We start from the raw sequence: 16,575 nt of genomic DNA on the forward strand, positions 1-16,575 counted from the left end.
TTTTAAAAATCAAAATAACAACAACAATAAAAAAAAAAAAAAAAAAAAAAAAAAAAAAGAGAGATCTTAGCCTAACTATGGTACTCACAACAGCAGACATTTTGTATTCCTCTTTGAAAGGATATCAAGCTGCCAATATGTGCATTCACTTGATCTTCTATCAAGTCACAGTAACCCTTGCCAAAGTCTTTCAGAACAAAACGTTTGTGTGAACATACACATTGGAAGAACAAAAGCATGAGCAAGCCAAACCTGAAAAACCTCCAGCTCTTCTAAAATGAGTTCTCCACTTGCAGAGAAGTTAGTGGGTAGGACAACAACTTTTTGAACAGTTCCTTGATCTGTAGAAGATGAGAGAAAAAAAAAATGAAACTATGTGCCAGCAACTATGAAAAACAAAACAAAAAARCAACAAAGCAAATACTAGAACATGGAGAATGGTAGGAAATATGTTCATTAATTTCTAGGGCTTGAGAACCAGGAGAYGATCCCTTTGAAAGTCATAAACTGCATCTGTCTTGATCATGATTATACAGAGTATCATTCTCATATATGATCCTGAAGAAGTCAAGAGTTATGGCCATTATCAGTCTACCCCAAAAGTCCAATCAAAAATGCTATCTGGTGCTGTAGAGACTGAGACTGTCTGAGAGAGAGGCAGTATCTACCCTAAACATCTTAAAGAAAAAAATATGGACTGATAAATGGGCAAAAACRAGCTACTGCAGAATTTAATATTCATTCAAATTCATTAATAACATATGAAAACYGGTGACATGACGGGTAAATGTTATAAAGAATAACTCGGTGTAACCCAAGAAAGTAAGAAGAAAGACTTTTTCTTCAGAAGACTTGAACAATAAATCCTTTATGCAGCAGTGGGAGTTACTGTTTTGGTCCACGTGGAAAACAGGAGAGACATGGTGAAGACGCTATAGCTGATTCCTTATGGTTGCCCTGTTTTTTGACCCCTCAAATCAACTCAATTTGAAAGTGGCATTGAAGTAGGACAGATGTGGAAATGGCAGTGTTTTTGCAGGGAAGATGTGCTGACTAGTCTCTAAGGAGATATTCGTGATTAGTTTGCCTATCTCATTATGTGAAAAGAACACAGAAGATAGAGCGGTGAATTTGTGAAAACATTCAAAGGCTGCAACACTTTGAAAAGGCAGGCTGTGAAAAATCACAGGGACAGGCATGAGATATTAAAACACTGCACAAAGTAAGTAATTTTATTTGATAATATTTCTGTCCTTTTATTTGGAAAAAAAGAAAAACACAAAGACTTCTTGTCTGAAAGGACTCAAAATTACTCTGAGCAGAATAAATCTATTTGTTGAGTACTAAGCCTGAGGTATGAGACCACATGGATTCTGTTTTGCCTTCATAGGTTTTATGAAACATAGAGTTGTGTGGTTAGTAAAACATTAGTATAGCACAATACATGTAAGTATTTGTGTGTATTTTTATGAATTTGTGACTGAGGAAAGGAAATCTCAGTTTCCCATTTGGCAATTCACGATGTTGACAACGTAAACTGCAAAACTGTGGTTTTGCTTTTGCTTTTAAGGCCAGAGACTAAATTTCATAGCTGGGGCTGCAAGGCAGGTTGATTATAGTAAATAATTTACATCTTATTTCCCTGGTGGAAGGTAGCAAATAATCATACATTTGCTTTAAAACAGAATTAAGGTTTACAGACAGAATATTCATATGTAATGACCTGACCACACACACAGAGCTCACTGAAGTAGTTTGTTATTAAAAAAAAAAAAAAAGGAAAAGGAAAGGAGAAATTGAAAGCTGTCAAGATTTAAGAAAAAAAAAAAAAAAAAAAAAGGAAAAGGAAAGGAGAAATTGAAAGCTGTCAAGATTTAAGAATGTGTAGCTATCAATCGTACATGTTCTGAGCACATTAGGCATGAATTTTTCATGAGAATTTGTTCTATGGAAATCATTTCTTCTTATTATACGATGGCACGATAAACTAGTTCCTTCCGAAGAAACCTTGCTGAAACTAAATCCTGTGATAACACAGCTGCGGTCTAGACTGGGTGCCAGTATTAGCAAACCTACAAGAACTTGAAAGAGATTTACTGTATGCCAGGACCCACTGAAGCTTTAAACTGCTGCAGAGCCTTCCGTATTTGGAGCTAAGGAGAAGCATGTGCCTGTGTGTGTTGTTCTGCCTCTGCTAAAAGCAACCATCTACTCCCAGATCTTACAGTCAAACTCCAAGTTACTTCTCCTTCTTTGCTTCCTTTTATCAATGTTGTCTCCTTACCATTAAACCATACCATCTAAAGAYGCTGCAGTGTGATTTTTTCAGCTGCCTGCAAAGTGTCAGCTCCCTGTGACCCTAATTCAAAGGGCTCAAGTGCTGTTGCTAGTTATCTTACGTGCAATGGAGAGTGAGACTGAGCCTCAGAAAAACTAATTTCTTGGTTAGTTTCTTAGTTCTAATACTCCGTTAGTGCATGCCACACATTTAAGGTTCCTGTATCATCTCCAGTGCTCAAGTGAAATCAGAACCTGAGGTAAGATTACAGCCTGGGCAATGGCACAGAATATACTGATTGCGTCTGAGGCCAAGTCTTGTGTCCTAATAACCTTTTCCATTTGCAGACTGGATTCCTATCTACCTTTTTGTCACACCCTGGCAAAACACACAGAGTTAATGACTGTTTACCTTGGAATCTGTTCCCCTTTGACTCAGTATTTTAACAGTCTCTTCAGCTCAGTATTTTACCATTCGGGATAGATTCTTGTGAAAAAAAAGGAATATTCCATTGTTTCAAAGGAATTAGAAAACTTAATATAACATTTTAAGTAAATACTCATGTTAGGAAAAGTAACTACCTGCCACCAGGCAGTAATAAGCTATCCATTAAATAAAACCACTTAAAACATGGAATTCTAATAGTCTACATATATATATATATATACACACACATATACAGCATATTTCCAGTAATACCTGATTATAGGCTAYGGCCCTCTAGCCCACTTAAAAACAGTTTTAAAACTGTTTTTCAATCCTTTCATTGATAATGAAGCACAAATATTTGTGCCTAGATAATGCTTCCTACTCCTTTTTCTCAGTAGTTCCGAGGACTCCATTATAAGCACAGTAGATGTCAAACCAAGTCACTTTTATGTGCTCATAAGTCAGAGACTTATGGGACATCTGAGTTTTACTGAAAATCTTGTTTGCTCATTTCCATTATTGGGAAGGCAGCAGACAATTCCTGGGTCAAAAGGAAGGTTGGCAAGCATGCAGTAAAGCACACAGGAGATACATGCAAAAGTGCAGTGCCTGAGATGTTTCCTAGCATATTTCACAATAGATAATCTTTTGTGTCGTGAGCCAGACATAATGGATCACTGAACAAGTATCAGTCAAATTTTTTCACATTGAGGTCAAAGTGTAAAATTATAAGCTAATCCTTTTAAGTCATAAAAGTAAACGATCATTTCCCTCTCTGTTTACTTATGACTTCAAGAAATTCATCTGAAAACAGTTTTACATTGCTATGATTTCACATAGTCATGAAAAAGCCACTAAGTCTGCTGAATAACAAGCCAACATTGGAATGCACCAAGCAAAGGGGGAGATTTATGCTCACCATTTCCCTGACTTTTCACCTGGACTTGTCTGCAGCCCAGCTTCAGCCCTGCAGTCTGCGAGTTGACAGGGGGATGACAAATGGAAGGGAATCTCCCTCAAGCTGACAGCAAGGTGACAAGGGCGACTAATAATGACTGTTTTTGTATTTCAAGCCTGCTTGAACCTGTGGTCTCCCTGCTCACTATGAGCTGGAATGTGACTGAGATCACATCCCSCCCGCCATGAGCACTAGGGAAAGGGGGAATGGCAAGGGCATAAAGAGCACGCATCCAGCAGGCTAAAAAGTGGAGTTCAGGGTACACAGAATGGAAAACAAATGGCAARGGAAGACAGTATCTGGGGAGGGGAGAAGGAGAGACAAAATAAATTGAAACGAAAACACAGGGCAAGAACCTGGGCTGGTATGAGTTAGCTTAGCTTCCTTGACATTTCCTGAACAAGTCTTGGTCAGTATTGTTCAGATCAGGTCTTGGAGCAGCTGGCCATAGATAATGGAAAAGGTAAATTTCAGGGAAATAGAAAGATAAAACACAAGGTGATGGGTGGAATACAGCAGTCTGAGTTTAAATTGTGTTCTCTGAATCCCTACTAACTTTCTCTGCCCAGTCCAGAGTGAAGATGGTAATTATTGATACTACCTGTTACTGTTGGTAACTGTTGAAACAGTTGGCTTCAGAGTGAGGTACCCTCCATCCCTGAGCCACATCACATGCACAAAATCAACAAACAAACTAAAAAACCCACAGCTTTTCTGCATCTTAAATATCATGCCTGSAATGGACACTGACTGTTGCCCTGCTGGGAGTTTTGTAGAGCCTCCCATGGTAATTACCTTTGGGCAGATTTCTCTTAGAAATGCTTTAGGAACCCTTAGAAAACTCTTAGGAACTCCTTGTACCTGATAAGTGATGGTAGCTGAGTCAATAATCTGACTCGAGTCTGCTGAAAACATAAAATAATGAAGAATAAATGAAAAAGAAAGAAAAATTTCAGAATGCTTAAATTTGCTTTACTTATTAATTTTTCAGACACGTCAAAGCACCTGTGATTTTGGCAAGTTAGCAGGCAGGGCTGTGAGCTAGCTCTTCAGATCCTGCTGTCTTTGCATGGCTGCTCAACATCAGGACTCCCATCACAGCCACTTATCTTTCCTGTGCTTTAGTTTATTTGCCTGTAAAATGGCTGTATTTTTTCCTAGATCATAGTGTTGTGTGAAACCTTGTGCATACAGGCCTTTCAAGCAATGTCAAATAACAAAAAGGCAGGTACAATCATTCAATAAGCTAATGCTTGAGGACAAACTTTCATGTAGCCCCTTCCCAGTCAAAATCCTGGAACATAGTGTGTGTCTGTCTGAATAAAAACTGAATAGGAGGAACCAAACAGGTGTAGAAAAGCCCTCTTTAGATGTCTTTTTAAATGTCTGTGAAAAGTTTTGGACGAGTTATCACTAGAAATTTCTGAACGATTCATCCAGTATGTGCAAAAGGAAGGACRAAATTCTGCATGTTGCCTGTTGTCACCGTTGTGCAACACCAGTTTCCTAAGTTTKCAGGCCCATAGCTGTAGATAGCAAATTTTTTGGATGCAAGCCTGCTCTTCCAAGCCGATTACCCATCTCTGTTAGAATTGGTAGCTCATCAAATGATTTTGTCTATTCCATTACTGGAGACTACCAATGTCAGCAAGGGTTAGTCTTCCAAAAGGACAGACATCTTGTAACAGCATGTAATAAATATTYTCAGGAGTCAGTCACATATGTGACACAATATTACATCCATATGCTCTGAARGCACTTGCTGCATCAAGACTTTCAAACTGAGGACTGCACCACAGAAGGAAAGATAGTAAGAAACATCCATCAACCTAATGCAACATCAGATGCATGTGGTCCACATTAATCATSTGAATAAACCACATCGAAATCTGAAGTGTCCTTTCACAGCAGTAATTTAGATCTCTTTACAAAGAACTATATCTCTGTCTCCTATCTTCATGTCTAGGAATTGAATAAAAAAATCTTACTGGTGCCAGTGGCTGTTGAATGCATCCAAGTTTGACCCAGATATTTAAATATTTTCATAACACCAAGAGCCATTAAAAAAAAAGAAGCTCAGTCTCATGATTGTAAAGTCTAGCTGTACTCTGGCCAAAGGCTTTTGTACTACAAGCAGGAAGTGTCATGCTTAAGAAATAAATATTCATCTCAGGAGAATGTTCTCCTGTTGCTCTTAAATGCAGCTGAAACAGTTGAAAACTAATGGATATACAGAAAAAAAAAAAAAAAAAAGGAGCTGGAAGGTTGATTTCTTTAGGTACAACTGAGCTGAGTAAAGTGATTAGAGTAAAATTCCAAGATGAATAAAAAATGCTTTATGACTGAAACAACATGAGTGAGGCAGAATTCTAAGCTCAAATTCCTGAACGAGTATGTGCTTACTGCATAGGGAAAAGGTATCATCAGTTTTATTCATGTCAGATATGGAAATGAGTCAGTGCATTGCATCCAAGTAAATTATCTCCCTGGTTTCTATTTGGGAGGGTAAAGTATATAGCATTCTTCTCGTGTAGCGCTGCTATAGCTATCTACAGTTAATCAACTGCTTTTCTCCTCTGAATCAGCTCCATTTCAAAGGAGAGTGAGCAAGTTCCTTTTGAGGTGGACTTTAGGTAGACTTATCAAAACTAGCAAGCTTTGTCAAGTGCTTTGGCAGTCTACAGGTTGAAAAGCACAGAGAAAACTGGAGATCGTTATCATCCGAAAGGCGGTGCGGAGTGCTCAGGAACAAAGTCTGTCTTAGGGATTCATTTCCTTAGCTATGTAGCGCAGAGAGAAGGGAGGAAAAAGCAAATGTATTAACTCTCAGCACTGACCTGCCCCTGTGGGTGCAGCACTTTTGTCTGGAGGTGCAAAGGGAACACTACAGTTAATTCACATTAATGTGAAAAAAAGCAACACAGCTGCCTATGCCTGCTCAAGCCTAGGCCACACCATGAAAACCACTGGGGTTCTCAGAACTTTCTGCTCCTTGTATTCTTCCCTTGTACTCAAGAACTGATTTATTGCTGAGGCTATACAGGAGGACGACAGGAAAAGCTAGGCATTTTGTGTCTCTGCATCTGGCAAGATATATAAGACACTCCGATTTCAAGCATGAGACAGGTCATTGACAGTGACAGACACGGCTGGCAACATCTCAGTTTGGCAGCAGTAACTCATCAGCAGAGCCGCGCGCAACTGTCACCAGGTGCCAGCTACTCTTGTCTGTGGCTGGGGGGCATCCAGCTCTCGGGGAAATTATCACATGAAATTCTCCTGCACACTCTGTGTTTTGTATTTTCCAGGATGAGCTGACACTAAAACAAATCCCTTCCACAGCTCCTCTGTCAGCTAATATCTGTCAAATCCTCTCGAGCCTCACAGAAAGAACTGAATAAAGGAATCAATTTTCTTCTCYCAGTGGCTGAAACTTGATCTCTTTTACTTAAAAGGGCTGAGAAAAGCAGTAAGTTTCATTGCATTGATTTATTCTGGAGAACCTGAAAGCAYTAATGCCTCAGGAACCTCTCTGTGCCGAGCTAACATGAGAGCAAGCAACGCGATCATTGTATCCAGTGTAAATCAGAAGCTAAAAGCAACAAATTTTGTAAAGTGCCAGGAACTGCAATTTACCTGTTTGTCCCATAATGAATCTTGTGTTGATGCACAGAAGAGTGCATCAGTAAGACATAGGCACAAACTCAGGTATGTTAATACCTTTAATGAACCACTGGCATAATATATGAGACCTTGCTAGTCACTTAGCCACAGTCAGAGGCTAATTAAACTATAAAATTAAATGGTCTGTATTTATCTCTTGCAGTAGGGTTTTATGAAAGGCAATTTATCAACTAATTATCAATCAATATTAAAGAGTTAACTTGAATTTTATCCAGCATGCTWGGTTTCGGTAGATATTTATCTGGAATGCTTATCTGAAATTTATCTGGAATATGGTATTTAAAACACATACTTCTCCACAGAGTTGCATCATGTGCTAGCCTTAATTTTTGAAAATATTTTGCAAGTTTTAGCTGGAAAGAATTAGTGAAATGCCAATTATCATTACTCTACTTTTTCATGAGTGTTTTGTATTTMTTACTTTCTGGTATTAACTGGTCACTACTATCTGGTCACTACTACATTAAAAATCTTATAATGGTTGTAAACATATATGTCTTATCATTTCCACTAATTTTTAGTTGAATTTTCCTCTCATTAACATCAGATGCTTATGTAGCATTTTAAAACAATGGCACCAATATATAAAGATAGATAGATAGATAGATAGATAGATAGATAGATAGATAGATAGATAGATAGAAAATCCTTAAACTTTCACCTGAAAGATTTATTATAGCATAGCAAACTATATGGTGAAATATAGAAAAACCTAGAGCTTCTTTAATCATAATTACACTTTACTGTGCATTATGACTTGTGGTAGAGTAAATGGGGATCTAGTACATGTTTTTGACACAGATGCATGAACATGTTTCTGTTTTCCTATGGGTTTTGGGATGTTATCTAGTTCAAACTCCCACTGAAAGTAGGTCCAACTAGACTAAATTGCTCAGGGCTTTGTCCAGTTGGGTTTTGAGTCCTTCAGATCTTTGAGGATGGAGAATTCACAGCTTCCCTGGGCCCCTGCTCCAATGTTTGACCGTCCTGATACTGTAAACATTTTTTTCCCTTAAATCTAACCAGAATGTTCGACATTTCAGTTTGTTCCCATTGCCTGTCACCTGGTCCTTTAAACCATTGCAGACAGCAATAAGGCGTCCCCTTAACCTCCTCTGAACAAACCGAATTGCCTCAGCCTCATCTTATATGTCATAGGTCCAGTCCTCAACTGGTTTGGTGGTCCTCAAGAAATCTGCTTTCATTATGTCAGTATTTTCCTTGTACTGGAACACTTCAAATGGGCTCAATATTCCTGACACAGCTTCACAGATGCCAAAAGCAGGGGAAGAATTTCTTCTGGCAACCTGCTTACTGGATATGCTTTTGCTAATATAGCCCAGTAAGCAATTGGCCTTCTTCAAAACAAGGACATCCTGCTGACCTTGGTGGTCAAGGAGTTTGTTTCTAAGAAGAGTGAAGATAATTTCCTTTAACCTTGCCCTAACAGAAGCAGTATATTCATGAAAGGTTAAATCTCAGCACCAGCTCTTTATTATATCAGGATGGTTAAATCACAACCCCATGAGACTACAAGGTAAGTGTGCTAGCAGAAATGGTTATTCCATAAGCAAAAAACAACCAGGATCTCAAGAATATATGAATCATAAAAGCAATGAGATCCATCTCAGTAATTATTTTCTGATGTTCAGAGTTGTATGTATTCTCCAGGAATTCTCTTCTTTGTTCTACTTGAAATGATCTGTAGCAAAAGATTAGTGATGAAGCCTTTGTGCCTATCAGTCTATSATGCTCTGTGAAGCCAGTGGGTGTTTCAGATGTGAATGAATCTTAGGGTCTAGTCGGAGTATTTGCTTGTCTGCTTTAGTTAGGAACATGTGATTTGTACTGATATATTTTGAAAATTAAACTTGATCAGTATGAGAATCACTTGACCTGTTCCTTTCAGACTTCAGAAGCATAACACTAGATTCAAATTTGATATAAGTAAAAAAAAAATGTAGGCTATATTAGAAAGAAATTATTTTAGAATACTTAGATCAAATTCTGTGCATTCACTACTGCTGGAACTTAAACTATTTATTTTTGTTCTGCTAAATATTTCCATATTTTACTTTTTTTGTGAAGCTATTGTTTCTGCCTTTGTGACATTCTGATCCTATTGCTTTTCTTTTTAGAAGTAGCTTATACAGCATATATAAAATAATGATGATGAGACTATACAAAAGAATGCAAAGACAGATTTTGGTCTTCTTACTCAATTTAGAGAGCATCATACAGCAATGCTAGTGGAATCACATGGCAGAGAAATCATATTCAAGATAAATACAATACACACTAGTGTTGATTTCTATCTCTAATAAAAAGCATATCAATATATCTCTAGCACATAATTAAAAACTATAGAAAACATAAAATGCATAGAAAGTAAATAGAATATAATTTGTGGATATCTTTAGACCTTTCTGTAAAGAGAAAATATACTTGCACAAATCCTTTTGAAGGCAATGAGTTATACAGATTGGAACTGATTGCAAATTATAATGCAGTACAGGAGAATGACTTTCACGAAGTTTGTCTTACCTGTTCCAAGAAACAAGACATGATATCTTCCATCAGCAGCGTTCACACGGTCCACAGCAATCTTTGTATACTTGTAGTCTGTTCCTATCCTAATAATTAATGGCCTCTTGTGGATTGGGTAAATGGGATTAAACATCAAAGGGTGATTCCTGATGAAGGTCACAACATCGTCTGGAAACTCTTTGGTTGTCCGCATATTAGGTGTGAAGGCTCCTCCTGGACACTGTAAGAAACATGCACAGTAATGCTTAATAGTACTTTCCATCTATCAGAGACTTTTCATTTCCAAGCTGTTTATAGCTATTGACTGATAGTTGACAAAGTTCCCAAAAGAGCACTTCAGATGCTGTCTGAAAATAATTATATTCCAATAATGGAAATGAAGTACTTGAACAGCTAGTCTTTGAACTCCCATCAATTCAGATACAGCAAACACAAACATATTTTTGCCCTATTAAAAATGAGGTTGATGGCAAAGATCCATGGATCCAAACCTATTTCCACATTCTTTATACTTCCATATGCCGCCTGTTGGAAAAAAAAGTCCTGAGTGAATAGTATGGGAAGATACCAAACTTTTGCAGATGGTTAGTACAGAATTAGTGCAAGTCCAAGAGGTAAAGTTCTAACTGTAATTTTGTCAATATGTCTGTAGTTCAAAAAGATTTCAAGGACATCACATGCATTAGCTTCCATATTTTCTCCATTGTTTTGATTATGAGACAGAGAAGTAGCCTGTGGCATCAAGTGAAAAAAAGCAAAATTAAAGACTTGAAGAGAGGGGCCTACCATGACTCCTTCATATATATGAAATCCCATCATTCAAAGGATCTTGTCTACCATTTTCCTGTGTAGGCAGTGAGGAATAACAGAGGTCTGCGAGTACTCTAGATATTTTTTAAATRTAATAAAGAAAAATCTCTGTTATCATGTCTGAGACCTTCTGGACTTCATAAAGAAAAAAAAAAAAAACAATCTTAGACACCTCAGATGGCAAGTGAGAGTCAAACTAAAAGCAGAGTGAAAAGAAATCAAGAGCAGTCAGTAACTGCTCCACTGTGCAGGACTCACTGATGCTAATTTACATGACTTCTTCAGCCACTGTTACCTACTTACCATCGATGATCCTGAGCTCCCATTTTCCTTCTTAGATTTATGAGCCATGAATCTTTTCCCTGAATACTAGCGCTATACAGAAGTGTTTCAAAAAATATGGTTTTCCAGATGGAAAATGCTGATTTATTTAATGTGAAATATTTCATGGAAATGTGTTTATTTCAGTGAGGACAATTCTGAAGTCTAGGAAAGAATTTCTTGTCAAAACCACAGACACAGAAATAACTAGTAGCTTAGGCAGAGATTCACCTTACCTGACTTCTGCTGTCTTAAAGTCAGATATTTATTCTTAGTTAGCCATCTAGGTTTCCTCTATAGTCAGTAATTCAGACTAGATGGCTTTTAGATGGCTAAAATTACATAAGATGAATCATACTCTGACAGACTAGGAAATTCACTGGGGATATATGAGTCATGGGTCCAACCTACCTGACTTGAACAAACRTTAGAAACTGGGTCTTCACATCCCATGGGAGCCCTCTAGCCACYAGGCAGGAGTGTCAGTTTTACCCTCGGTGCTAAAAGCTTCTCCATTTTGTGCACCTAGTTAACTATTCATTCAGCAATACAGGGAACCAAGTAGAAAGGCRACTTCAGCCTCACGCCAGGCTTTAGAAGCAGCTTCTGGGTCAATTAGTATTTAATTATTTATACAAAGTGGAACTGCTTTAGTAGGAATTTTTTTAAAGAGACTGCTTTGGCATCAGTAACCTTCTTCAGGAAGCACCAGGACTTTGCTCAAATATGAGTCTCTTTTCCCAACTGAGGTCCTTGACAATTGATTCTCCTGAACCCTTATTTTTCCTCTGGGTTTTGGTTTAACTCTTATTAGAAATGACACCAAATGCTAATCCTCCTATGAGTGCTCACAAAACTGAATTCGTATTATCTCATTCGCTCTACACCTTGCCTCTCTGCAACTTTCATTGCCAGTCTTTCAGGCAATGTGTGCAGCTATCTGCTCATATAGGAACCGGTCATCAGAAGAGAACTGTATTCATAATGATGAGGGCTACTAGTGAGAATATTATTTTTAACAGTGGTCTTYTTGACTCCACTTCCAGCTTTCTGGAGTGATCCTGTTTCATTTGCAGTCCTCATTAAATTCCTTGTTCCAACAGTTCAGCTGTGAAAGAGACTTTTTCTGATTCCATCTATTCTCCCATTATTCTTGACCAGGAAATCCTAAGACTTCTGCCTGTGATTTCTTGTACAACCAAATATGAATCGTTGCTTTGAACAAGTCTTTGGAAACTTTCTTTAACCTGTTCATTCATTTGTTATGTCCTGCAAAATAGCTCTAATATAAACCAATACAAATCAGATTACAGAGAGAAACAGAATCCTTTAATTTAGAGTATATTCTCCAACATGCCATAGGTACAAAAACTATTTCTGTAAACTCCGAAAAATGGAAAATATCCTTAAACATCACTGAACTTAGGAGGAACCTGCCAATTATGTAGTGTGTTTTTCCATAGTCAGTTTAGCTTGTGGAGAAATAAGAAACCATTGGTATTTAGTGAAGGGCAGCCAAACACTCCAGGGTTGATTACAGCCAAAGGAACATATTGCTTTATTTTATTCCACTGAAGCTACACTGAAGTCTTTTCATCATTTATTCAACGTACATTCACTTCTGTCCAATGGTTAGTATGATTATCTTTTTAGACAATTGCAAAGTAGGACTTTCCATGTTTACATAAAAATGCATCCCTGTCCAGTCCAGCATCCCAGAATATAAGTCCCATAAGAAACAAGATCTCGTTCCATAGTCTTCAAGATTGATATTCCAAGTTAAGCCTTTGAACACATCTTATAAGCACCTAAACACACATATYCTAATTCTATATGTGTTAAATCTATATTTAAATTTTCTTTTTCCCTTTTCATAGTGCTGCCCAGTTCCTCCAAGGACCTTATAAGTTTCTATGAGATAAACCAAGAATAACATGCCAGTGATTGAGAAAATATATACAACATTCTGAAAGTAGCAAGAAACTGAAATGTGACTAATCACAAGATCATGAAACTTCCTGCYTAAATGGACCATTTGTTTTGTATTCTTGTAAAGTTTAAGCTTTAAGTCTCAGTGAATGCATGAGATTAGAGCTGCATGGCAAAGAAAGGTGGTAGCATTAGAACCTGACAGAATGTTAGTACTGATTAAATCTAGAGACCTAGGGACATGAAGTTCAAAATATTGCAGCTAGTAAAAATGGATTAAAATGTCAAGAGAAACTGTGTAAACAAGCAGAGCTACTACATTCATCTGAGCATTAGCGTAGAAGAAAAGGAGAGAACAAAATCTACAGCACAAAAAAATGAATAGTGATGTACTTAAAAGTTTTTAGCAGCAATGACTGGCAAATTAAAATGTAATTTTCTTGCTGAATGGAGAAGCAACGAAGCATTCATCTAAAAAAAATAAAATTAGAGCTACATAGTTGAGAGCTGATTTATATTTTTGTGAACACCTCCTAATTTTGATATATAAGCAATTGTAAGAAAAGTTTATGACAAACAGTGAAAGTCCCCCCATTGACACACTCCATTTAGGAAATTTGAAGTAAAGAAGATCCTGGAGAAAGTTCATATAGCCTTCACAAAACCCAGAAATACTGGACTTTATACCTTTGCTACATCAAAATTAAAGCTATGGCAAATAATTAAGTAAATAAATAAAACTACATCAACACTGCACTTGAATATGCCAAAAAGTGTAAGTGTGTGTGGGGAAACAAACACACTTTTGTTTAAAAATCCTCCTAAAACAATTCTGAAAACCTTGAAACTCTCATGGTTTTCAGAATCTACCGGATGATTATCAACCCATGTTGTAGTGAAAGAAAAGTACTGTCAAAGTTTTAAGAGATGCTAATAGCAGCCTTACCAACAAAGGAACAACAAAGTAGTTCCTGATGGAACTAGTAAATTAGGGAGAACTAGAGAAAATCACACACTGAAGATACGGAGGTTTGGATCTTGACTGTATTGCACAAACTGCCAGTGCTGTCTGTTAATCACTTCAGCTATTTTTGCTCAAACTTACACACAAAATGCATATTCTAAAAACATTATTGCTATCTAATGAAGTAATTATTAGTACTTCTTGGGCAGAAAAAGCAAGAGAGATCAGTATTTTGCAGTTTTCAATTCTTTCTAGAAGATTTTCAAATACTAGGTGATTTTATGGCAATATGAAAAGCAAACAGAACTGTTCTGAACTGCAACTAAATGTTGCAGTCACATACAGGCCCATTCTCCTGCAATAAATAACATCTATTAATGTATTAAACAGAGACAAGTAATTGGCAGGCCTGCATAAACATCTTCCGTACTTACAGTGCCAGGTCGTGGATAYGGAATTCTGCCCTGATATGGAATCAGCTGGTGGTTTGGGCCCTCCTTGTGCGCAAATGGCCCGTTGAACACGGTCTGGATGTCAGATAAATGATATACACACACAGCAGAGCCTTTAAATATGGAGCTGGAAGATAAATAATAAAAAATTAGCACTTTACTATCTTTTGCATAATTCTTCCATCACCATGCATAGTTTTGTGATGAGAGACACCCTCAAAATAACATATTAAATACAATCTAATACTTCCATAGCATAGATTTAACATATTAAACAATCAGCTGATTTAGCTTCCCAATATACAACATAACTCACTAAGGCTGAGCACCTTTTAACCATTGACCTGAAAAAGGAGAAGGCTTCTACACCAGTGATGGAACAAGAAAATTTCCTACTTTTAAATATAAAACAAACACAACCTGGCACAAGTTAAATCAATGGCAAAAATATTGCTGACTTTAGTGAGACAAGGGTTTTATAAACTTAATGCTGCCAAGCTCAGCACAGGTTTCCAGAACTCCACACCAATAAATTAACCACAAGACCTTCATAAGCTCTCTGAAAGACATGGCTAGAATGTTAATCAAAACTTCCAGCTCAATTACAGTTGGTGAGCTTATTATAACCAGTTGCCAACTTTTCTAAACAAAATGAGGACAGGTTGTGGCTGTAAAAGAATTACTCCTTTATAGTCCAGCAGTCCTCCCCTAGAACCTGTTTCACAAAGATCTCCCTTCAGGAGAAGTGAATGTTGACACCTCCTGAAGAGAAAATGGGGAGTCATCTATGAGGAGGGTCTGCTTTTTCACTGTGTCTTTATTCACCCAAATAATATCTCTGATGCCTCCTCACACAGCACAAGCTGTGAATGGTCTCCATCATCCAATGATGAAGAACACTAAGGGAATAAATAAGACTACCTGGAGTAAAATTAGATCTTCCTTTCTTCTTTCACTGTWTAAGAGGCTTGGAGTATTTATCTTAAAAAAGAGGAAAGTCTAGCATTAACTGTGAGATGAAGACAATCTAGTCTGCAAACATAACTCTTTGTTTTCAATTAATGAAGAAAAATAAAACACTACAGAAGAAAATGGAAAATGTTAAATGTTCAAATTTGCAGTTATAAGATAGAGTGAGAATGTTAGGAAAGTTCTACTGGCAATCACCCAACAATCAACACTACTCTTGGCTCTATATGTATTAGCAGGAGGAAACTCTTAGGTGGATTATGGTACTGGTGGAAATTTCAATAGATTTTAATAGGTTTAAAAAATATATCTAATGATTTTGAATGTTTTATTTGCTGGATTTACAGCAGATCATGCCAACAAAATAATTTGCCTCAGTTTTACACGTTTTACCTCAATAAAGTTTAGGTAAAATTATTAATCATTACTCTTTGGAAAGATGTTTGTCTTGATACTTTTCTCAGCTGTAGGTCTTAAGAGGTGAAAATAAAGAAACTGTTGGAAAGTAAAATTCATTATGACTGCTGTATTTAATTACGTAACCCTTTCAATATACAGTCATAAAGAAAAATGAAAGAGAAAATATAAACCACAGACCATGCGGTTTAAAAACAGAAATGCACGTGAATGTTAAAGCTTCAGTAGAGAGAGAAAATGGCTTGAAAGACAGAAATATGCAGAGTTTTCTCTTTGTTGCCACCTTATATGGTCTTTTGACTGAGACCTTATTTCCAGTGCAAGAGAATACCAGGAGAATTAGGTAAAAGTGTTTCCAAACTGAGACATGTTGCATCCATAACCTAATCATAAGTGTGGTTTTACTGCTAAACATAGACTCAGCATTTTTTCTTTTTGTGAACTAGGAATCGTAAAATATAGACAGCACCAGATGTTTACAAGTTAYGGATTTTTTTTCCACAGTAAATGTTATAAAATCATACTTTCCTGGCTAGTTCACACATATGAGAATGAGGATTCCTGTATATTATCTGAACAGAAAAGCTGATCAGGAAAAAATTGTCATGCAAAGATTTTTTTTTTTTTTTAATGGATAATGCCATAAAAGGAATTTAGAGAAATAAGCCTAAAAATAAATGAATTTGATCAGATAAGTGACAAGAAACAAAAATAAAAATTAAAAAACCTCTTTTTGAAGGTAAGTAGTAGAGGGAGATATATCGAATAGGAAGTTTCTGTTTTCATTCTGTGTGTTATCAGCATATGCCAAGAACAG

At 36.9% G+C, this 16,575-nt stretch overlaps 1 protein-coding gene across 1 annotated transcript in view; it reads right to left on the reverse strand.

Annotated features, from left to right (window-relative positions):
• SEMA3C (semaphorin 3C) overlaps nucleotides 1-16,575 on the reverse strand; it is a 114,923-nt gene that overhangs the window by 14,721 nt on the left and 83,627 nt on the right. The window contains exons 11-13 of the mRNA XM_026052211.1: nucleotides 14,355-14,499; nucleotides 9,894-10,116; nucleotides 253-341 (exon numbers count right to left, since the gene is read on the reverse strand). Of these exons, the coding sequence (XP_025907996.1) occupies nucleotides 253-341; nucleotides 9,894-10,116; nucleotides 14,355-14,499 (457 nt within the window). The remainder of the gene's footprint in view (nucleotides 1-252; nucleotides 342-9,893; nucleotides 10,117-14,354; nucleotides 14,500-16,575) is intronic.

The sequence above is a fragment of the Nothoprocta perdicaria genome, unplaced genomic scaffold (assembly GCF_003342845.1).
Source record: "Nothoprocta perdicaria isolate Ctin4 unplaced genomic scaffold, notPer1 scaffold_85, whole genome shotgun sequence".
In the NCBI taxonomy this organism is placed as follows: Eukaryota; Metazoa; Chordata; class Aves; order Tinamiformes; family Tinamidae; genus Nothoprocta; species Nothoprocta perdicaria.